Source organism: Pleurodeles waltl, chromosome 4_2 (genome assembly GCF_031143425.1).
Source record: "Pleurodeles waltl isolate 20211129_DDA chromosome 4_2, aPleWal1.hap1.20221129, whole genome shotgun sequence".
Classification (NCBI taxonomy): Eukaryota; Metazoa; Chordata; class Amphibia; order Caudata; family Salamandridae; genus Pleurodeles; species Pleurodeles waltl.
Genome location: NC_090443.1, coordinates 958241265 through 958264494, shown reverse-complemented (window position 1 = coordinate 958264494; position 23230 = coordinate 958241265). Strand labels below are relative to the sequence as shown.

Sequence of the window (23230 nt, the reverse complement as noted above, 5' to 3'; positions counted from 1 at the left end):
TTGGTCTCAGGCCCATATCAAACCTCTGATGCTTTACCTTCTTTCTCACTGGTTGCCGGTGACCCAGGATTTTGAGGTCGCCATCTAAGTCACTCCTGCTGTGGTCCATGCCTAGTATGGTGGTTGTTTCTAAAGTATCTCCAGAAGGGTGTGCCTCTTTCCCCCTGACTTTGTTGTTTTGGCACTTTTTTCATTGCTTAAGTCCCTCATATTTTTTCAGCCTGTCCCATAGATTTGTTTTTGTTTCAGAAACAAACCCCAAGGAAAATCTCAATAACTCTGATATGCATGGAATTGTCTTCCTGTGTAGGAGGGACACTGATTGTTCACCCTTCTCTTGTCCACCATGACTTTCATGTCAAGAGTTACTATCAACCCGCCCCTATCAGACAGCGCCATCTGTGGGTGCTCTCTGGAAAGCCATCTGCGGCTCCCACAGGTAAATGAGATGGGGAATCCAAGAGGTTGGTGTCTGCCAATTTATTAAGGATGCTCTGTTATCACCAATCTATAAGTAAAGCCTTAAATCCCCCAATGGAAACACTGCACCTCTGTAAAAGGAGATCCAACCTAGTGCTCAGCTTTTCTCAGCTGTAATATGGGAAAATGTGTTAAGACAATCTAAGTATTTTAACCAGAACAGTCCCGTCAGATTGCAAAATCGCTATGAACCCCTTTCAGTAATGATGGCAAAACAATCTCTCCCTGGTGAAATAGATTAACAGATGAAGGCGTGCCTCCAGCCATGCAACGAATTAGCACAAAGGGAGTCAAGGAACCCCTTAAAAGGTGTTGTGAAACGAACACATATTTACTTAAGGTAACACCATGCTTTTACCTGATTACTCTACACAATGCCAGATGCTTTTTAAAGTACATTTTAATGTCATTTTTAGTAAGGTGATGACTACCATGGGATCGTGCTATGGAGCGGCACGTTTTTTTACCTTTGGCCCATCCTACACATATTCCCATTCAGGAAACAACCAGTTTTCAGCATTTTAAAGAAACAATTGACAAATACCTGTTTGAAAATGGCACCAACTTCCAAATGTGCAGAACCAGAACAGAGAGGGACCTAGCCATCACTGAATCTAAGTCAATGTGGGGATGTGAAGAAAGAGCAGGTAGGAAAAGAGAAAACTGGATGGGGAAAACAACTAGGGCTTCATTTACAAGGAAATGTCGGGGCACGGATCTGCGCCAAATTTGGCAGTGCCACACTCCGACATTTAAAAAACGCAGGGATGCACCTTATTTACAACGATGCCATGCACCTCTGTGTGTTCCCTAGCGCTGGTGTTAAAATTAGCTGCCTCGCACCAACGCAGGCACCCTTGCATCATATTGCAAGGATGCCTGCGTTGTTGCAGGGAATGTTTGTGTATTCGGAGGACGGTGTCCCTTCCTGCGTATAAACAATCAATAATGGGGATTTGTTACTTCTATGTGCGCTGCAGAATGCACGCCCCTCTGCCACAGAGCATTACACGGCGGCGTTAAGCCATGCAAAGTGGCTTAATGCCGCCTTGTAAATATGGAAAAGGGCACAGCGCCACCAAAGCGTCGCTAAAAGTGACACTCCTGTGGCACAAGGGCCTTGTAAATGAGGTCCTAAGTCCTCCGTGGGTTGCCATAGTCACCCAGCGATGCAGGAAATGAACTTTCTGAGAGCAGTTTGGCTTTAGTTTACCATGCACTCTCATTTCATAACAAAGTTTAAGCCATGGAGGTGTTCATTTATAACAGCGAAGACAAAAACAGACCAACCACAAGAAGTCGAGAAACTTTAATGAAGTTTGAAGTGTGCTGTGTTTCCATTGGAAATTGTAGAAAAAACTTTAAAGAGAAAGGTATTGAATGAACATGCATGGTGCATGGTTAATGAAAAATGCTCAAAATTCTGAAGGAAATGCTAAGTCTGGAGGAGAATCCACCAGTGAGATTGTCTCCCTCATTCTATCCCTTTGGTATCTTGTGCAAGGTTCATTCATCACAATGACAAAGTTTATTGACCTAACTAAAATTCTTATTTTAACTAAGTAAGCTCCAAAACTAATTTCACATCATATTGTAAAAGGCTGCAAATCTGTGATGTTGAAATGTGCACCATAATGAATATTTCTTATTTTCAATAAGGGCTCGGCTCATGGTTGAACATTACCGCCATGCCGACGAAGATGTTTCCTTTGGCGCCTGTAAACTTGCAGGGTCTCTGAAAAATAAACAAATAAGAAGATTTTATTTAGTATAGTACTGTCTTATACGGAAGAGTCCCTAGTGGGCATCAGAAATCGTTACAATTAAAGGAAGCAAATTTAGGCGATAGCATTTAATTTCATGAGGGTGTATGATTAGGAGTGTGCAATCCTATGCCAAAATGGCCTGAGCTATGGCAAGTTTTCAGGATATGCACATTAAAAAAAATTACATACACTGATTCCAAATGGGAATTAATAACATAGCTCTCGGTGACGATCATCTATGAAGTCATTCCAACACTCATGGATCACCATGAGCAGGGGCGCCCATCCCTGCATCAGATGTTTCACGCAGAGCTTGTTGGCTGACAGTTCGCACTGCACTGGCACTAAGTGAGAAAGATGATGCTAGAGTACTTCCTTTTGTAATCGGATGTCTCATAGAAACTTTTTGCAGTGCTCCTTATGTGATTTCTTTGGTGGTTATGTTTAATATGGATTATTAGACTATGTAGTTCGTATAGACATTATATCTTTATATGCATTTTCTTATAATTTTCCCAAGGGGTGGGCTTAACACGAGTAATTCAGTATAGTGTAATCACGCAGAACTACCTAAAAATTCTGCAAGATACAGCACTGTGTGCAGCGCCACTTTTTTCAAATATGCCCCATAGGGCAGGGCTTAATTTGTAAATAAAACGGTGCTGGTTGCTTCAATTAAATGTGTGAACATGGAATACAGAGGCAGCGTAATCCTGAAGCCAGGCTTAATGTATGCACAGGGGGCACCCCCGTTAGGGGGGCCAAAAAACATGACGCAAATAAATCTGTCAGATTTCTTTGCATCATTTTTTCACAGCACTTTTAACACCTGCATTTAAAGGAGGCTTCCATTGGTTACAATGGGCCTATGGTTGCTTTGCAAGATTAGCGTCAACATTTTTTACACTAATCCTGCAAAGCGCCTGACTAGCGTAAAACATTCTGACTATAGTCCCCTAACTACAGCCATGGTGCACCGTATTTTAAATATGATGTACACATGGTGGCGTTAGCGGGGAGCTAAGGGGTGCTAAGGGGTGCAAGAAAAGTGGTGCTGCACTGTGCCCCATAGCTCTGTTTTTTTGCAGCAGGCATATTAACCCTCTGTGCTACTTTACTTGAGTCATAGCTGCTGCAAAACTCCCATCTCTCTCCCTAACAGGAACATTAATCACAAGAGGTATCTTGACATTTTAATTGTTTCTTGAAGGTTGGACGCACAAGGGACTTTTCAGCAGGTGCTTTTAAATCGAAAGTTTTGGAAGCTGTTGCTAAACACAGCGCCCTCCTGAGGTCAGCACCTGGTGCGGTCGCACCGCTCACACTGCCCAAAAGCCGGACCTGACTGCATGGCCTAACCTACACAGGCTCAAACTGCGAACTGGAGGGAGAAAAGTGGGTGAATTGGGTCTGAACCTACAACTCACCTCAATTTCGTAAGGAGAACAGTGGTGGCTAAGGGAAGGCAATGTAAACAGTTTTACAGTCACAAGGAGAAGGTCATACACAGTAGGAAAAGATTTGTTTTGTTTAACTTTTTTGTTAGTTTCTCCTATTTTAACCTGGTGTAATTCGGTATTAAAAATAGTACAAAACAAACAAATTAGTCGGCAGTATGTTGTTTTTTTAAGAAAGGGGCAATTCCCCCACAGTTGCTGTTGGTGTGGGCTACATAACAAAGGGGGGCCCCATCTTTATCGAAAGGGTAAATAACCATGCGTAAAAGGGATTGATACATACATAATAGTGTTTTTCCATTTTTATGTTATTTTTACATTTTGAATTGATATGTCAGACCTTGTGACTGGAACTTGTTAAATAGATACATATATTTTTCGACCAAATATTTAGCCATTCTTGGCATTCATCAAAACTAGTTCAGAGGAATACAAATAGACATTAATATTTTTCCAAAGGCGAAATTATTGAAGAATGATGTAGAAACTTTAAATTTGTTAGGGACATGTACGCATTGTATCTTTTTGCAACACGCAGATGTAAAATGAACAAGAAACTGAAATCAGTACCATAAATGACTAGATAACCCACATTCAAACTGCCAGGTTCAGATCGAGACAGAAAATAGGCCTGGACACCAAAATAAAAGTGCCCCCTATTTAGTGAATCAGATAGGTAAAAGGAGTGGCCCATGTTTTCAAACTGTGGCCGTTTTGAACTTCCAAAGACAGGCTGCATAAGTCTTTTACAAGATGAGGAAGATTGAATGGATTTGAGCTTGCAGCAGGCAACATTTGTTCTGTTATCAGAGAAATCAGCAGTCACAAGCATTGGCAATGCCAGTAGGTCTGGTTTTAAAGGAATGATGCATGGTAATATGAACCTTTACAAGTAAATAACACAGGAATTGCTGTGTATTTGTGTGGACTCAAAGACCTGTAGAATAATATTGGTGTAGATTAAAAAGGTCAGGTGACAGTTGCACTGTTAAGCCAGATCCATGTAGTTTAATGACTCACCTCCTCCCATTTGTGCTGCTGCCAGAGAAAAGCAACATAAAATAGCTAGTTACCTAAGACACCTTTATAGCAATCTAATGTCATGTGTCTGCCCCTGAAAGTTCAAGTCATTGTAGTTGGATAAAAAAACAAAATGATTGCAGCTGCTGGAGGGCAAGCACTCTTTTGTGGAAGCACACAACGTCTGCCTAATCAAAACGTACTCCTGGCTCCTGGAGTGGGTGGAGCCAAATCCCCTCTTTAGTGATGTTCACTTAATTGTCTGGTGACAGCTGTGCTGTCAAGTCAGACCATAAAAACCGGCTCAGCAGACCATAAAAGAGGCCCACAAACAGGCACAAAACCGGCCCACACACTGGCCTGTCAGACCAGCCCCTCGGGTACTGCCCGATTGCCCTATAGGCTAGTCCGACCCTGCAGACTCCATGAAAGAGGTCTGCCTGGTGACAAAGATGCAATGGCACACAGTCCAAAGAGGTGAGCCCTCGAAGTTCCCATTCAGCCTCATTGCTGTATACATTGCTCCAATTACACCCAACTAGATGTGGCCAACATTTTGCCATTTGTTTCAGGTGAGAAGCCCTCCCCTTTAATGTAGAGGGACAGATTCTCAGTTATTCTATGTTTGATGTGAACAACTTGTCCGTGGCTTTTTTCCCTTGTATTCTGGTGTTAGTTCAATCACAGACTCCAAAGAAAAAATCATGACTGGATATGTTATTTACCTCTCATAGGTTGCCTTGAGATCTCTTATTTGTTTGGCTGAGGTTTTACAGGTCTCACACCGCTGAATGGTGGAGCAGGAAGCTCGCTGTATGAATAGCAGTGGCTCAGTTGAGCCAATGGAATCAGTAGCCGTCCTGTTTGGGGGTATGGAGCGGCCAATGAACAGCCTTGTGTGCCACTTATACCATTTCCCTTTTGTGTAGTCACTGAGCCATTCTTGAAATAAGAGGGGGCGTGTCACACAATTAGCCAATGCTGCTCCTGCAGCAGTAGCTCTGTCTCAAGCAAAGTGAGTATTCATCTCTTTCAGGGAGGATAATCGTTCCAAGGACATCTGGCCAACACGATCTACTACAGACAGTCGGCTATGCAGTGGTAGCGTGTCCTTGGCATCGGCGAGACCTGCTTGCTTTGCCAATGCCAATGCTTGTCCTACTGCCACAATAAATCTGATTTTTGCCACCACTGTTTTGCCTACACTCTTTACTAATTTGGATTCCCAAAAAAACTCTTACAGCACTAGTCCAGATTTCTTATGTGTGACAGTGGAAAGTGTAAGGATCTGTTATGTGAGAGCGTTAATGGACACCAGCCGGCTTTCTCCGCTCTGTATGGTAGGCAGGTATACCTGTACTGTAAGGAGTCAAGAGAAATCTATTGTGAGTTGTCCCAAAATCTTGGAAGCACAACATTTCTTTAATACAGAATGCATAACTGTCAATGGCACAGACAGTGCAATCTTAAAACAAGCATCTCAAATGCTCGTGCTCCAGAATGAGCTGAGGTGCTGAACCCTGGCACATATTCACTCAAATTAAAGATTAGCAGGCGCTGTGTTATAGCTATAATTATAAACTGCATTTCTAAAATGGCGGCACAGTTTTGTGTGCTGTTCCTTTTTTGTTCCATCATAGGAGTACATGGATATAAATGTAAGAATTATAACTGGATCTCATAATTTGTTTTTATTAAAGTGTTGCTGGTTTCGGCGAGGCGCTCCAATGCTCCATGGGACTGGATCAATATTATATTTTATGATCTGTTAAGTATTTACCTCCCCTTACGCCTGACAACCCTCCCCAGCACTCAGAATGGAGACATTTTATCACAATGGCTTGTGATTACCACAATTAGGGGCATATTTATACTTTTTGGTGCAAAACTGCACTAACGCAGTTTTGCATCAAAAAGTTTTGCACTGGCTTGCAGCATTCTTGATCTCCAGCCGGGCACCATATTTATGGAATGGTGCAAGCTGGGGCAAAGGGTAGGCTAGCGTAAAAAAAAATGACGTCAGCCGGGTGGGGGTGGCGGTATGGGAGAAGGGGGTTTTGCATTAAAAAATGATGTTAGGCAGGTTAGAGTAAAAAAAATGGCTCTAATCAGTCTAGCATCATTTTCTGATGCAAAACCATCCATACCACATGACCCCTGTCTTAGAAAATACAGGAGTCATGCCCACCACCCCAATGGCCAGCACAGGGGACCAGGGTCCCCTGGGCAAGGCCATTGCACACAGTGCCATTTCAGGCCCCCTTATGGCACTTAAAATAAAATACCTGTACTTACCTATACTTACCTGGTATGGGGTCCCCCATCCTCCGCTGTCCTCTGTTGTGGGTGGGGGTGTCCCTGGGGCCTGGGGAGGGCTCCTGTGGGCTTATTTCATGGTGTTCCACCATGGAAATAGGCCCAGAGGTCCCTAACGCCTGCCCTGACCCAGGCGTTAAATAATGGTGCAAAGCAAGCTTTCCACCATTATTTGACCCCTCCCCCCGTGCGTGGGACAAATATGGCGCTAAGGCCACAGAGTCATTTTTTGCACAGGAACGCCTACCTTGCATCTCATTGACGCAAGGTAGGTTTCCACGTCCAAAAAAATAACTTTAACTCCATAACTTTGGTGCTAGACAGGTCTACCACCAAAGTGTAAATATGGAGTTAGTTTTGCACCAAACTTGTGGGAAAAAAATGACGCAAATTAGACGCAAAACAAGTATAAATATGCCCTGTAGTACTTCCCGTAATAGTCTGTGAGTAAGAATGATGCCACCGAATAAAGTGTGAGGATGAATAATGGCCCTGGATAGTCATGCTAGCAGGCTGCATCATGGTATACTATCCCGCTTGCATTGGAATTTCCTAGGCTGGTAGTGTGTGGTATTACCTCCACATTCTGAATTCCACACTTCAAAATGGGGTATGATGTGGTAATAGTGCATGTTCTCTCCTGTTCTGATATGTGAAACCTGGAATATTCAGACTTTTTGTCTTCATATGTTCCACAAAGTTCTAATAGCTGAAAAAAGTGCAAAAGTTTCACCCTTCTTGCAATTGTGTGTTTGAGTCCAAATTGTGACTACAGTGGCCATCACAATGAGGCACTATGGGGCATATTTAAGAACCCTTAGCGCCACTGTGGCGTTAGAAGGCCAAAAACACTGCGCCATATTTACAAAGTGATGCAATGCATGCATTGTGCCAATTTGTAACCCTTTGCGATACATTATGCCTGTGCCAGGCATAATATGCGCAAAGGGGGTGCTCCCCTGTTAGGGGGGGGGGCTGAAGAAAATATAGGAGGTTTTTTTGTGTCATTTTTTTCGGCACTTTTAACGCCTACTCAGAGCAGACATTAGAAGGGGGCATGCCATTGATTACAATGGGCCCCTAGGTACTTTACAGGTGTAGCGCCAGAATGTTGGTGCTACTACTGCAGAGTACATCAATAGGGTAAAAAAAATGACACTATTGCCCCCTACCCTGCGCCATGGTGCTCTGTATTTTAAATACGGTGCACACATGGTGGCGGTAGCCCCTAAATGTTGCAAAGTAGGTGAACACAGAGAGATGCTTGGTCTTGATACCACTATGCCTTCAAGTCGCCTTCATTGGTCAAATTAGGTCATTTGCAGGGGTGAGGGCTCCTTAGGAGAGGTAGCTGAAGGTCCTAGCTCCTTTTGCTACCGGAGAAATGAGGATGAGCAGCTGTTGCACTGTCTCTTCTTCTTGCTGCACCTGGTCTGCTCTTTGCAAGCAGAGGTCAGAAAGGATCTTAGACAGACTAGGTCTTCATCCTCCCACCCTACAAGCCAATAGGAAGCAAACAACTAAAACTCTGATTGTGAGGACAGGACAGTGTGAGCAACATGGCATATCAGTCAAAGGGAGGCAGGTGGATGCGGGGAGTGGGGCGTTCAAATTGGAACCAGTAGCATCTACGGAAAACTGGATCACATGGGCCTGCCCAAGTGCGTTGATGCACTATGGTACAAAAAAAGTACAGGCCTGTGACCCTATTTCAAGGGACATTGAGCCCTGCTATGCTCCTCTTCATTTAGGTAGAAAGTGGATCTCAAACAACAGAGCCAAAGGAACTGGATGCTGTCTGTATATGGTGCCACAGTAGATAGAGCCATAGGAAGAGAAGTACAATTGGTTGAATGATGTGCCGGCCTTGCACCAACTCCGGGTAGATGTTAATACTGACATCACCAAGGTGCAAAAGAAGATAAGATCAGGATTCTGCATTTCGACTGGTAGTGGGCAGAGGATTTCTCTTTTCGCTTCCCCATGTAATTAAGTTACTAAACACACTGATGGTAAAGTAGGCGATTACCATAGACCATATTTTAATATGCTTCAGTGCAACACTACTTGTTCAAACACTAAAGGCACTTATGGTAGAGTAGGCGATTATGGCTTAGATTATATTTTAATATGCTACAATGCAACACTATCTCAAACAACTACAAACAGCGGCAAGGTGAATCCGTAGTTTTGAAAATCAAGGCATTTGGGTGCCTGTCTAGCGTGGGGCACAGATGCCGGTGTCTACAATGTGACATACCCACTCCTGAATATGATAATTTGGTGGGAGATACTTATCACCAAAACCATTAATTTGATTAACCACTTTGGGCAGAATGAGTTTATGAGATATGACCTCATCTGGAATGATATTTTGCCCTTGGATTCACCAATTAACTTTAGTGTTGCTTGAACTAATACGCCCTGAAGAAGTTCATATTTATGAACGAAACACATTGGCTGAGGCTGTATTGTTTCAAATGAGGACAGAGTGAAAATAAATGCAATGCTACCAGTTCAAACAATGTTTCCAAATTAATTTGCTTTGGGTGTCTCCTCCCTCTGCGTAAGCAACCCTTTTGAAACACAAGTAGAGTATAATTACGTCGCATTATTATTCACTTACGACATTTTGGTGTCATCAATCATCCTCCTCCTCCTCCTCATTTTTTGGCACCTCTACCGCCACTGGTGGGTTGCGCTGACAATCGTGCTTCTCACCGCTCTCCTCAGAGTTGGCTTCAATGATATGTTTGTAGGCCAGCTCATCCGTCTCGTTCAGCTCCAGGCAATGGCATGAGGTCTGGCTCGGGGTGAACGAATCGCCCCATTGGCTGAGGCACAAGTCTGTCCCATTTTCATACATCTGGAGGGAAGAGGGCACACGTGTTATGTTATCATCAGCTGTATGGTGTACTTCTATTTCTATAGCACTCTCAGAAGTCTGGGTGCCTCTTCTGGGCGGTTCTGGGATTTCTCATTGACTGGAGTCATGGTTGTTGGAAATTATAGTGACGGCTGCTCTGCTGAATATAGGGATTACTGATGGCCCATGTTGCTTTACTGAGATGAATAAAATGTGTTTGAAATTGCTTCTGACATTTGTGGCTGGATTTATGTAGAATTTAGGAAGCCGAAAGGCCTCGCTATGTATTTTGGACCACAAAGGTGAATGGTTGTCTACTGCCAAGCCCATAATGTTAGGTAGCATTGTGAGATGGCAACCCATGACCAGCAGTATGTCTGTTGGTGTCAAGTTGTCTGCATGACTGCAGTGGCGAGCTGGAAGAAGGTTTTCTAACCCTTATTAGAAAGAGGTGTCTGTGGCGCGTTGGGGCACCATCAACTTGCCAGCTGTATAGCTATGGAAGCAGGTTGCACACAAGTGGGTCCGGGCGGTCTTGCTAATGTGTTCTATTGTTTTGATGAGCATTGGCATCAGCACTGAATATGTTCCATGGCTGGTGTATTGCTTTGCAAAAGCCATTCCCGGAAATGCTGGTTTGTGGTGAAAGGCCTAATAAATCTGTTTCTGTGGGCTATGCCATGTGTTGTTCTGTACTTCCTGTGGCAATAATACTTTGCTTTGGTGCCTTTTGTGGGTCATGGTGTGGTGTGACTAACAGGTTCCATTAGCTTTAATATGGGTGGTTGTGTTTGAAGTGGGAGGTGATGTTGGCTTCGAATGACTGAAAGTACACAAGAAAGTACGGGGTTCTCTAAAGAGGGCATCGCGGGTACCAGCGTAGCCCTAGGTTGTACGTGTTCCTATTTGGAAGGGTAATGTCAGTGAAATGTCAGTAAGTAACTGCAGAGTGCATGCGCAGGGAGAGACACCGGGGGGAGTTCCTTTTACGGACTAGGTGGTCTCACACACTATATAGTGTCATGCTTCATCATTTGACCACCTAGACCCACCCAGGTAGGACAGTGCCACCTGGGCGGACTCAACCTCACTGTTAAAGGAACAGGAGGGAGTGCGTAAATAAACTTGTTTCTGGAAAGATCGGGATCCAGCTAATCTAGTGAAAAAATTAAAAACACCTAAGCAGACACCTGTGAGGAGTGACAAATTTAATGGTGGTGTCTGATTGGTGTAGTTAAAACAGGGGTTGGGACACCTCTGTGAGGATAAGGACTCACAGGGTCACCTAACTAATAGCCTCGAATGACTGTACTGGGTATATTGCTTTGGTGCTGTGCGGTGCTGTGCATAGGTTGGTGTGATATGGCCTCACTACCATATTCTATTAGCTGTGCAAGGGCATTCCATGTGAGGCATGGGATGCGCTGTTGGTGTGACATCGCTTACTCAACAACATAGCTTTAGTGTTCTGTGTGACTTTTGCTATCAAGGATGCAACATCCTATTACAATTGTACCACAATCTTCCAGAGGAAACGTCTGTTAAAAAGGTGGGAAATTGTTGGAACTATTTGAAATTCAAGCTGTCCCCATTCCCAACTTTCTAAGAACTGCTTATGTTTTATTCCAAGCAAAATGAGAATGATAAATGAGAATTTTACATTCCAGGTCAACAGCACCTTGTAATGCTGGTAGATCCTGAAGGTATTTTCAATTTATTTAACATATATGGTATCAAGACAGTGCGTCCCAATTGTAAATTAACACTTCAATAAATATAATACATACCAAATATAATATAATTAAATAACACACTTCAATAAATGTAATTCATATCAAATGGAATATAATTAGAATAACTGGTAAGCAATAACAACTTGCTTTTATGTTAATATTAAGTTATTTATAAATAGCATTTGTGTTGTCAATTTCAGATATTACTGTCCCCCAGATTAATAGCACCCAAATTCTCATCATCGGAAGCTAGGAAGATTCAACAGGCCTTGCTGGACATCAGACTTGTGATCTACCACTCACAGAGATGTCAAATGTTCTGCATGCCTCTTACCCACCATGCTGAAGGTACAGCTGATGGTCGGTCTGCTGGGAGAGGTGGCAAGGTCTCCGGGCAGAAGTGGCACTTCAGGTAAGGCCTGCCTCCCAATTTTGGGGATATATATTTTCTACAAATTAAGTATTGACCTTACATAACAGGTGATACTAAGCAACTCAATGTCTCGACCTAAGCGAGATGAAAGCCTTGCCTTTGTCAGGTCAGAAAGTGGATAGGTGGCAAATGGCTCAAACTAGCAAATTAAAACAAAATGGAGATTCCTATGGTCTGTATCCAACTAATACTTAATAGTGGATACATCTGATGGTGCCTCTCAGGTTTCTTTAGTAGTGGCCAGTTGTAACTCCCATTGTATAGCCTCTTCCGTGTAAGTGACCACGTCTCATAAATGACTTGGAAGACTACCACAAAGTAAGGGGCTGGTAGAAATGGTTATGAAACTGGTTGGTATCCTATGGGGAATCTTCTTTACCTATATTACGTGAAACTCAGCCAACACATGTTTGGCTTTAAGTCAAGCCAGTAGTAGCCATTTGAGCTTTCTCAGGGTGAATACCCCCCAGACTTAAAATACAAGAATCAAGATCAATTACAGCATCAGTGTCTGTCTCAATATACTGAGCAAAAGGTAAGTCCATAGTGCAGTATCCACAGTGCATGTATGTGTGTAGCATCTGTTGGCAGCTTCTCTCAGCTATAATTGTGTTGGGACGACACTTTAGCTTAATACTGGTGAAGAACCAAAGATTGTCCCTATACTAATAGTTTTGGGAAATAATGCACAAATAGGAAAACTCAGTACTAAGAGCCTAATTACGAGTGTGGCCGTCCTCGGACCACCAGACTCACGGTGGCTGTAAGACCATCACGGTTGTGGCAGTCCGACGGGCACATTACGAAATCGGCAGGCAGCCCAGCCAACCTACCGCTGTCTCCGCCTGGATCGGAGATCCCAATGGGCTGACGGTGGCACAGGTTGGAATCAGCCAGGGCGGCGCTGAAGTCAGTATCGCCCTGCTGATTACAACCTGGTTCTTGGCCAGCCTTTTCATGGCGGCTTCACTGCCATGAAAAGGCTGGCGGAGAACAGTGCAGGGGTCCCCCTGCCTAGCACCCCTGTAATGCGCACGTGTGCATTACAAGAGTGCTGGTGCCCCCTGGGGGCAGCAGCTTTACCACCGGATCAATTGCGAGCTGGCAACAATGCTGCAGCCACTTTCCCGCTGGGCTGACCAGCATAAACCCTGGCTTCCGCCGGTCAGCCAAGCGAGAAAGTCTTAATGAGGCCTGCGGGGAGTTAGCCAGCACGGTGGCAACCATCTCGTTGGGAGTCTGACAGACAGGCATTCCCGTCCGCCAAACTCATAATCGGGCCCTATATGTGTGCAGAACTAATTATGGTATATATATGTATAGTGAAATTGTAAAATACAGAGGATGGATAATGAAGGGAACTGGAGAAATGTAAAAGCGACAGCATTCTATTTTGGTACGAATGCAAAAAGGAAAGAAACATGCATTTTTTATGTGAATACATGACATATGAGTCAGCAAATTGTTGTGACGCTTGCTTTACCAATTCTCAAAATTGTGCATTTACCTTTGCATAAAAGCTGCTCCAGACAAGGCCAACACACAACTTTACACAAAAAATCGCCCTCTGAAACCCAAATCGTGTGTGAAACAGTTTGACTTTTTTTTCGAATCTTCATTTTCACATACTAGCACCAGAAGCTAGAATGTCACACTGATCGCCACCAAATATGGGCACAGTAATTCAAGGTTCTAGAATATCTGTAGGTGTCTATAGAGGGCTTTCGGTGACAAAACAGGCTGTTTTGCAGGCAACTGTGACACTGCTCTTCAGGTTGCAAGATACAACAGGAGACATCTTATCGCCTTTGGAAGTAAGGCAACCCCTTCCCTTACAGATGCAGATTCCATCCGTGCACTTTTGTGTGAACCCATAATGCATTCTGAGAGATGTAGCCTTGTTTTGCTTTTATCGAACTGAGGTCACTAACACATCTGACATCTATGATTTGTAGGTGAAACATTCAGGACTAGCAATAGTACATTTAATGGCTTGAAGTGGGGTAGTCACCCTAAAGAGAAAGATTGTCTGCAGTCTCCCATGTAGATCATTGCCCTGCAATGAAAAGGTGTTAGTCTCGAACCACACCCTACAGAATCACAAAACAGTCTGAACAAACTAAGCTTCTGAGAAAACAAATCTGCTGTTTCAGTCTCAAGGTAAAAGTCTAACAAAGTCACCGATTCCTAGAATGTTTGGACAAAACATTGGATAAACTATTGAGTTTTTTTTTTAAAATATCGTGACACAGAAACATCATGATGCAGAAATATTGCTGATATTCATATCGATTTTAGGTAATATCGTTTGCAACTATATCTGTGCCCTTAATACCATTTTCAACAATATAGTTGAAAAAATATCATTTTTAAACTATCTGTATCTGTTTTAGTTATATTTTAATTATACAAGTTGAATATTGTTTGTATAATTGTTGTTAATATTATAATTGCTGTTAATATTTTTAAATATAATTAGAAATTTTAAGTTATTATTTTTATGTAATTGTTAATAGTCATTTATAGTGTTGTACCGGGTTGTAAATTTTGCAGGAGTATATGGTGAGAAGTTAATTATTAATTGTTAATTAAGTATCAATTAATTATCAACTAATTATTAATTTGTAATAGAATATTTAAGTGAATTATACTTATGCAAATTATGTAATAATTATATTTTTATGTTACATATTAGTTGCAGGTTGTTGGGTCTGTAGGGGTATAGGATGGGAAGGTAATTAAGTAATAATTAATTATTAATATTTAATGTAATTATAATCATGCATATTGTTTAATAATTATATTTTTTATGTTATCTATATCATTAGTGAGTGTTGAGGCTTGCAGGGAAAGTTAAGTATTAATTAATTATTAAGTAAATATAAATTTTCAATAAAATATTACATTGAATGATGAATATGCAAATTGATAAATATTTTTATTTTTTTATGTTATATTAGCTGCAGGTTGCTGGATTTGTAGGGGTATTGGGTGGAGAGTTACCTAAGTATTAATTAATTGTTAATTAAATAATAATTAATTACTCATTAATTCTCGATTTTTATTAAACATTTTAATTGAATCATAATTGTGTATTCTTTTCAATATTTATGTTTTAAAAATTATACATTAGTTGTAGGTTGTGTTCACAGGCTCATCGGAAGCTAAGTAATAATTAATTATCACTTATTTATTAATACATTTTTTTTATTTAATAATGTTCATTTTGTTAGACCTTTTTATAATAATCAACTAATAACATTTGTTTAGCTGATATTAATTTCTAAAAACATTTAATAATGATGTAAAATGTGTAAATCTTGTTTAAATTTATATATATAATTTTAATATTATAATATTTACATTTTTGGTGCATTAGTTAACATATTATGTTATGTGTTTTAAGTGAACTACATTCTTCTTTCCAACTCTTTCCTTACTGTTGTGCAGACTGGAGTGAGAATAGTAAATATTACCCCTCCTGAATCCAATGCTACCCCTACTGTTGCACTGACTGGAGAAAGAATAGTACATTTTACCCCTTCTGAGTCCAATGCTTTCCCTACTGTTGCACTGACTGGAGAAAGAATAGTCAATGTTACCCCTTCTGAGTCCAATGCTTTCCCTACTGTTGCACTGACTGGAGAAAGAATAGTCAATGTTACCCCTTCTGAGTCCAATGCTTCCCCTACTGTTGCACAGACTGGAGTGGGAATAGTAAATTTTACCTGTCCGAAATCCAACGCTTTCCACGCTTTCCCTACTGTTGCACAGACTGGAGGCAGAATAGTAAATTTTACCCCTCCTAAGTCCAACGCTTTCCCTATTGTTGCAGAGACAGGAGTGGGGATAGTAAATTTCATCCCTTCTGAGTCCAACGCTTTCCCTATTGTTGCACAGACTGGAGTGGGAATAGTAAATTTCATCCCTTCTGAGTCCAACGCTTTCCCTATTGTTGCACATACTGGAGTGGGAATAGTAAATTTTATGAGTCTACCGCTTTCCCTACTGTTGCAGAAATTGGAGTGGGTATAATACATTTTGGATCTATCAAGTATAATGCTCTTATTTCCAGAGGTTAATATATTTAATAATATTTTTTTTAATTCCTGCAATATTAAGAGTTGATTTACATTTTATATTTTATGATATATATACATTTTATTTTTGGTAGATTTTTTTTATTTTAATTATTTTGGTAAGTTATTTAATGTTTTATATTTGGTTTTGATACATTTTTTTATAATTTATTTATGTTTATATACATATATAAATATATGTATGTTTTTATATTAATAAATTGATAAAAAGGCAAAACAAAAATATAATTCAATATATATTTTTAATACTAGTGGTATGTTATATATATGTATACATGAACATACACATATAAACATATGTTTGTATGTTTATATAAGTAAATATTTATTTTTAATAATAAATGTCACATTTATTAAATGTACATTATATTAATGTTATGTATTACAATATTTAACATTTACTATCTTATACTGTCTATTTAATGAAAATGTATATTTTTGTCATATTTTTCACAATCTTAGTGTGAATCAATATTTTTTTCGATATTTTTGTATTTTCCATTATATGTATAGGGAAACGATATTCGTGTCAACAACATTTTGACACAATATTTGTGCATCCCAATGTTTTGGGGCTCGATATTATGTCACTGATCCATTCCTAGAGCTGTGCAAGTCCAAGATTCTTCTCTACAAGTACCACAGTGACTATACAAACCTGGCTGTAGGGGATGCACTCATTTTTGCACTGGTTTCCATTCTCGTCAACTGTCCAGTCGGTCATCCAATTTCGGACGCAGGTGAGGTCCTCTTTGCATGCATCAAACCTGATTAAAATGAGATACAAGTTATTTCTTGCCCCTTCCTTCAATGTATAGAAACTGTAGCTGAGTTTGACTGACTCCATAGGTTCCTACATTGGAGCTGGAGATTTTATTTCTGTGAAAGTTTTAGGATGTTGTGGGGTGGTACAGAGTTAAAGGCAGTGATGGTGAAACTACTTTTTGATACACCTGGGGTTAGTGTACCATGAAAAGGGCATTTCTAGCACTGTTCCACCAAGACCAAAAGATCCCTTTGCTTATTGTAATAGTAGCAAAGGAATGCCCCTCACAAGATTTAGCAAGAAGTAACTTAATTTGGCTCATGGTGATAGCAGCAGCCTTCATTACAGCTGGGAGAAGTGTGGGCAGGTTACGTACAACTGGGGACTTGTATTTTCTTGTTCATTCTGGTTCTTGTTTGTGTTTTTAGTTCCTCCTCAGTTTGTTTCTTCTCTGTTAATCTGTGTAAAGTTGAGATTCCTCTTGCACATATTACTCAATTAAAAGACAAATCCATACCTGATTGTCTCCTGGGATGCAGGGCTCCGCCCAGTGGAGTGTGGCCATGTGGATACAATCCCCATCCTGTCTTTTGTTAAATCCCATGTCCCCTTTGAGGGCTGTATGTATATTTAGACCATAAAAAGTATTTTACATTGTTCACCACATGAAAAATATATCATGTTATCTGGTGTGCCTGCTTTTCACAGCGATGAGCTCTAGGTGTGAGGAGATGTTAATCGAAATATTTTATATCAAGCTGAGCTAGTGGCAACCACATCATCTTTCACGTCTTCTGCTCAGTCCATCCCATCTCATCCACGAGCCATAGTATTCAAAAATACAGACAACAAAACATAGACTACAAGACTGAAGATTAAAAAATGTAACTTCCAACTTGTAGACCATGTAATATATCTATTCACAAAAAGCAGAAATGCACCTAAAGCCACCATCGAGCATTTGCCACAAATATAGTAGAACAAAATTGCAATGTAACCAAGTCCTATGATGGGTGGGAAGAGGGTCTGGCTGAACATGATGATTTTGAAAAGTTGGATATTTTTGTTGGGAGATAATTATGTTTCGTAATTATTTTTGTAGTCTACATTTTTACATATGTCAATGTACATGCTATACCTACAGTCTCACTCCATCAATTCGATAAACAAGCATTGGAAAAGCCCATAGAGCTTGCCTTTAAAATGCGAGTGCAAAAGTAAGTAAAATTAAAAACCATCTGAAAACAATGGAGAAAAAAACAAACACATATCCTAAGGTATCTCTCGACTGTGTCTTTAAGTTCGATATGTTCGATCTTTTTAAACAGCAAGTTTTTTTCAAATACTTTTCACCCAGGAAACCTAAAAGAATTTGAAAACCTGTTCATGTGTTTCAGCTTCATAACAACAGAGGGCTAGTTGCAGGTACTTAAAAGAAAATGGAGGCTGTCTAAGATTATTTATAACGAGGTGCCAGAATTTAAAGGAAAATGCTCACCAAGGCCCGATTTATTGTTGGCAGGACTCTGAACTCAAACAAATGCTCCAGCCATATGGTACCCTGCAGCAGACGAGGAAGCAGATTTATGTGCCTCCAGGAGAAGGGACATTTCCTTTTTTAGACAACACAGTAAGTACACCTTCTTCCAGAAATGTGTAAGGGCATCATCACATGCTTCCCTTAGCATGATAAATGCTGCATTTGTGGGCCGAGGCCTTGTCTTTCATGCTAGAATTTAGTCAAATCCCAGAAAAATAAACTTGTTGCTGTGCTCGTACTCAAAGGCTGGGAGGTGTGAGGTACAATTCGAAGAGCGTGGGGGCACAGATGTGAGGGGGGGATCGAGATATAAAAATGCAAAAAGACCTTAGATAAATGAATTCCTGACAGGAAAAGCAAAGTACCCCAGTAGCCTATAATCTCTAATCCTTTATTTACCAAAATCGTATTGACCTTGAAGGAGGAAGTAATATATTTAAAAAGAAGGTTTATTAAATAAGAACTTGAATCCGTCAAAAGAGCATTTTTATCTCACCCCAGGAATTATAAGAGGGTGAGTTTGATGGCCACGCTAAGGCATTATCAAATATGTATTGCTGACTCCCGCAATTTCACTTGAGAACTATTTAAAATATGTTGCGAACTAACGAGTCAGCCCTCTAACAAGAGAGTGGAGAACATGCCTTCCCACAAATGTATTCATTTTCTGGGATCTTTCTCTCATTAAGGATTAGCTGATCTGACACAGAACAATGGGACAGGTTCCATCATCTGAGGCCCTGATGTTAACTCTGAATTAAATTGTTTTAGAGTGATGTCTCGCATTATGTAAAAAAGGAATTAGAAAATCTGTGAACTTCAAAGTCATCTTGCAGAGGTGGTTGTAAAAAAATATATACTACATTATTGTCTTCCAACATTTCGCGTTTAGTAAACACTTTTTATAAGATGGGTTATATCCCTTAGCAGCAAAGAATACTATTACATTACTACATCTTGAAAAACTCTGTTATAGATCTTTGGAGAAACCCCAGAATCCATCCCTATCATCCAAATGCAGGAATATATTTTCAGGCCAATTCCTTATTTTCAGATTTTTAGCTGATTTCGACCTTGCTGGGGAACTGATGCAGTTATGAAACCTCTTTTTTGCAATCAGAAAATGAGATGTCCTGCTATTTTAATTATATTACATCCGTATACCACATTTGATACCATTGGCTATGGGCTGTTGCCCAGGCACTTGGACCAGAAACTGGGAGTAAGAAGAAAGGTGCTGGATTCGATTTGTTTAATTTCTTGGGGAGGTAACCAGGGGCGGCTCCTTCACAATGGCGAAGGAGCATGCCCCCCTGGCTAAGCCAGGAGCTGAAAGATAAAATGATATTTCATTATCGTTTTATCTTTCAGCTCCTGGCTCAGCCAGCAATGTATTCAGGGAGGGGTGAGGCTGGGCCACGTGAGGTGGAAAGGAGAGTTTGTGCACTTAAGTGCGCATGTGTGTTTGGCTGGCAATCTCAGGCCGGCCAAACACACATACGCATGTAGGTTTCTTCAACCCGGCTGTGTTGAACATCCGGACTGGAGAAACTGTACAGACCCCAGGGCACTGTCTGAGCGGCAGAACAAGCCGTTCAGATCAATCCTGGTCTTCCTATCATGCTAGCTCTGGCATGATATAAAATTATTATTTGTTTTATTTATTCCCACCTCCCTCATCCCTGTCCTTAGACCCCCCCCCACCCCTCCGCTTGAGATTTGCAGGGGCCGCCGCTGGAGATAACCAGCGAGTCCACATGAGAAGAGTCCACATTGGGCACTTTTCTTCTTCCCCATTCAGGCTGGTAACCAGTGCTCCTCGGTGATCTGGGCTTTCCCATTGTGGTTCAATGGATATATGGTCGCCCTTGCACCTATCATTTCAGCCTATGGTCTGTGGTATCAAGCGTTGCACATGTCACTCAGATCCTGGTGCTCCGGATAGACATTTTTCACAGCATGCTCAGCAAAGCATGGATAACGTCCAACTATATCTGCTCACATCCTGGAAAAAATGAAAGCATTACGTGGAATTCAGATTCTAATGTATTGTGGAAAAACATCTGGAGTGTCTTTCCTGCTTACTTGTCAAATTAGTTTCATTTGGACATCTGGGGGTAATCTTCTCGATGTAGGCTAGCTGATGTGAAACTTTGGAGTCAATTACCTGTTTTTGTATTACTTAACTGGGTTCCAAAGTTTTACATTAAAAATCGAAAAAAACAGCGGATGATGGTCTCTTGTCTACTGTGATCTAGGGTTGGTTCTTATTATGCTGATCCAATTTCAGATGTTAAGTGTATTGTGATTTTTTTGTGCGTTTGTTAATGTTTTGCCTACGGTCTCTATTGTTATTATGATGTGTTTGCTTATTCTCATTTGTATTCTTTTTTTGTTAAATGTGTGCCTTCAAGCTTTATTGTACTGAGTATTGTTGATCAATATCAAATTTGATAAATACACCTACAAAATACAAATATTTAAGTGTAATTCAAATGTTGTCTATATTTTCACACAGATTCCTCATTTCAGCCATTTCTGATTTTTTTTTGGCAGACAGTGGTAGTACAGATCTGTAATGCATCAGTTCAGCACTGACATAAATATACACTGAACCATTGATACTTAACGGATATTACTTGTAAAGGGATAGTCCTAAAATGAGAATCAAGGCTCAAATGAGGAAGCCAAGATTTGTCCCCAGGTCTCTTGACTTCAAATTGGATGTGGTTGCAACCATGGGTTACTCAAAAGGGACACAAAGTAAATAACAATAACTTCAACCAGGAATGTGGTAAGATGTACTAGATGTTCACAGGGACCTGGACAAAATGTGATGCGTGAATTAAACGGTGTGTCGTTTCACCTCCCCTTCTCCAATACATTTGATGCAATAACGCTGCTGTCCAAAAAATTGAAGAGTGGGGCAAATCTGGACTTACCATGGACAGTGTACATCACACGCCTGACTCTGACCCAAAGAACATACCTCAATCCAAAATAATGCCGGGACTTACCAGCCATCGCAGAAGCTTTGGCACAGTGGAACGTGAACTATGGCCGCCGTGAAGTTTGCGTGCATCCAGTGAGCCGCATGTGGAGAACACTGGTAGAAACAATGGATATTCCTGAGGTAATTTTCACACCTGTAACACAAAGGGATGTTGTTTACAACATACGCTGTACTCTGCTGATACGGAGAGGCACTGTTTGCCAAAATCATTACATAGCATAGAAGGCGGGCGGTAAATCCATGTGCAATGCAAATGCGTCCTAGAGCAGATGGGCTGGGATCTAGTACGTAAATTTAATTGACTCAGGCTTGTTGCAGTCTGTCGTAATTGGTGACATCACACGTTAGCTCTGCACTTGCTGCAGCCTTGAACAGAATTAGTAAACCTAAATGTCTGTGCGTGTCATAGAAATGGCACCAGGGTTTTAGCAGGAAAATTGTAGAGGCTAAAAACCCTGAAAAAGTTAATACAATAGTCAAGTTATAAAGAAGGCATCACTAGGCACTACAGACCACAGGGCATGAAAATGAGTCTGTTGTTAATGTGTTTAGAAAGGCAAAGTTACTGGATGGATGCCAAGATCTCTCTCATAGAGCTTGGTAATCAGAGGGGAAGCTTGGAACCAGGCAGCTCACAATCCTGTTCGGGAGGCCCACAATTTGCTTATATGACACATACATCACTTGGTAGATACTTTGAAATTGTGGCACCCTTGAACTGGCATGTTATCTGTAGTCTTTCTGCCCTTGTTGAATCTGACCCTTTCTGAAGGGTCATTCTCAAACTTTTTGCCTTCCTCCCTATATATTTTCTGAACTCTTTTTGTTGGCTACAGGACTCCGGGCACTTTATCACTGCTGATCAATGCTAAAGTGCATGTGCTCTCCCTTCTAAACTTGGTATGATTGGCTTACACCTGATTGGCTTATTCAACTTACCTGTAAGTCCCTTATACAGGATCATCCTTTATACACAGGGCCTGTAAATTAAATGCTACTAGTGGGCCTGCAGCGCAGCCTGCGTCACCCACAGAAGTAGCCTTTCAAACCTGTCTCAGGCCTGCCACCGCAGGACCTGTGTGCGCAGTTTTATGCCGCAGGGACCTGGCATCTAAATTTACTTGCCAAGTCTGCAACTCCTCTTTTACTACATATGTCACCCCTAAAGTAGATCCTAGGTAGCCCTGTGGGCAGAGTTCTGTGAAGGTAGGACATGTGCCTGGTTGTGTGGCCTATCCTAGTAGTGACAAACAACCTATTTGGTTTCTCATTGCTTTGAGTGCTGCCTCTCTCATAGGATTGCATTGCAAATGCCCTTTCATATGGCTAAGTGGTTTTCTCTGATCCATGAGGGGTGGCATTGGTATGTTCAGTATGGTTGGAATGGTAGTGAGAAATGCTGCTTACTGGTGTAGGTGGATTTTTATTACCATTGTAGAAATGCCACTTTTAGAAAGTGGGCTTTTCTCTGTGCTTATAACTCTGGTGCTTTTGCAGCTTGACTCCAATCCACGTCTGGGGTAGTGACAGCTGGGCTTTGTGCATACTTTCCAGACAGCCATCAAACAGGGAGGGTGGAATTGTAACAGGAGTATATCTGCATAATGAGTGGTCTTCCTGGGCTGGGAGAGGTAGAGGTGAGGCACACTTACATTTGTATAGTCTGTGCCCTGGCCTCACACAAAATCCTCATTTACCCCCTACTGATGTCTGGAGCCAGTGTTGGAAGAGAAGGGGACA

The 23230-nt window shown here is 41.2% G+C and overlaps 1 protein-coding gene across 1 annotated transcript in view; it reads right to left on the bottom strand.

Moving 5' to 3' along the window:
• Window positions 1–1774: 1774 nt before the first annotated feature.
• LOC138293527 (riboflavin-binding protein-like) overlaps window positions 1775–23230 on the bottom strand; it is a 41358-nt gene continuing 19902 nt past the window's right edge. The window contains exons 4-7 of the mRNA XM_069232772.1: window positions 21495–21623; window positions 16830–16938; window positions 9666–9905; window positions 1775–2215 (exon numbers count right to left, since the gene is read on the bottom strand). Of these exons, the coding sequence (XP_069088873.1) occupies window positions 9681–9905; window positions 16830–16938; window positions 21495–21623 (463 nt within the window). The 3' untranslated portion in view covers window positions 1775–2215; window positions 9666–9680. The remainder of the gene's footprint in view (window positions 2216–9665; window positions 9906–16829; window positions 16939–21494; window positions 21624–23230) is intronic.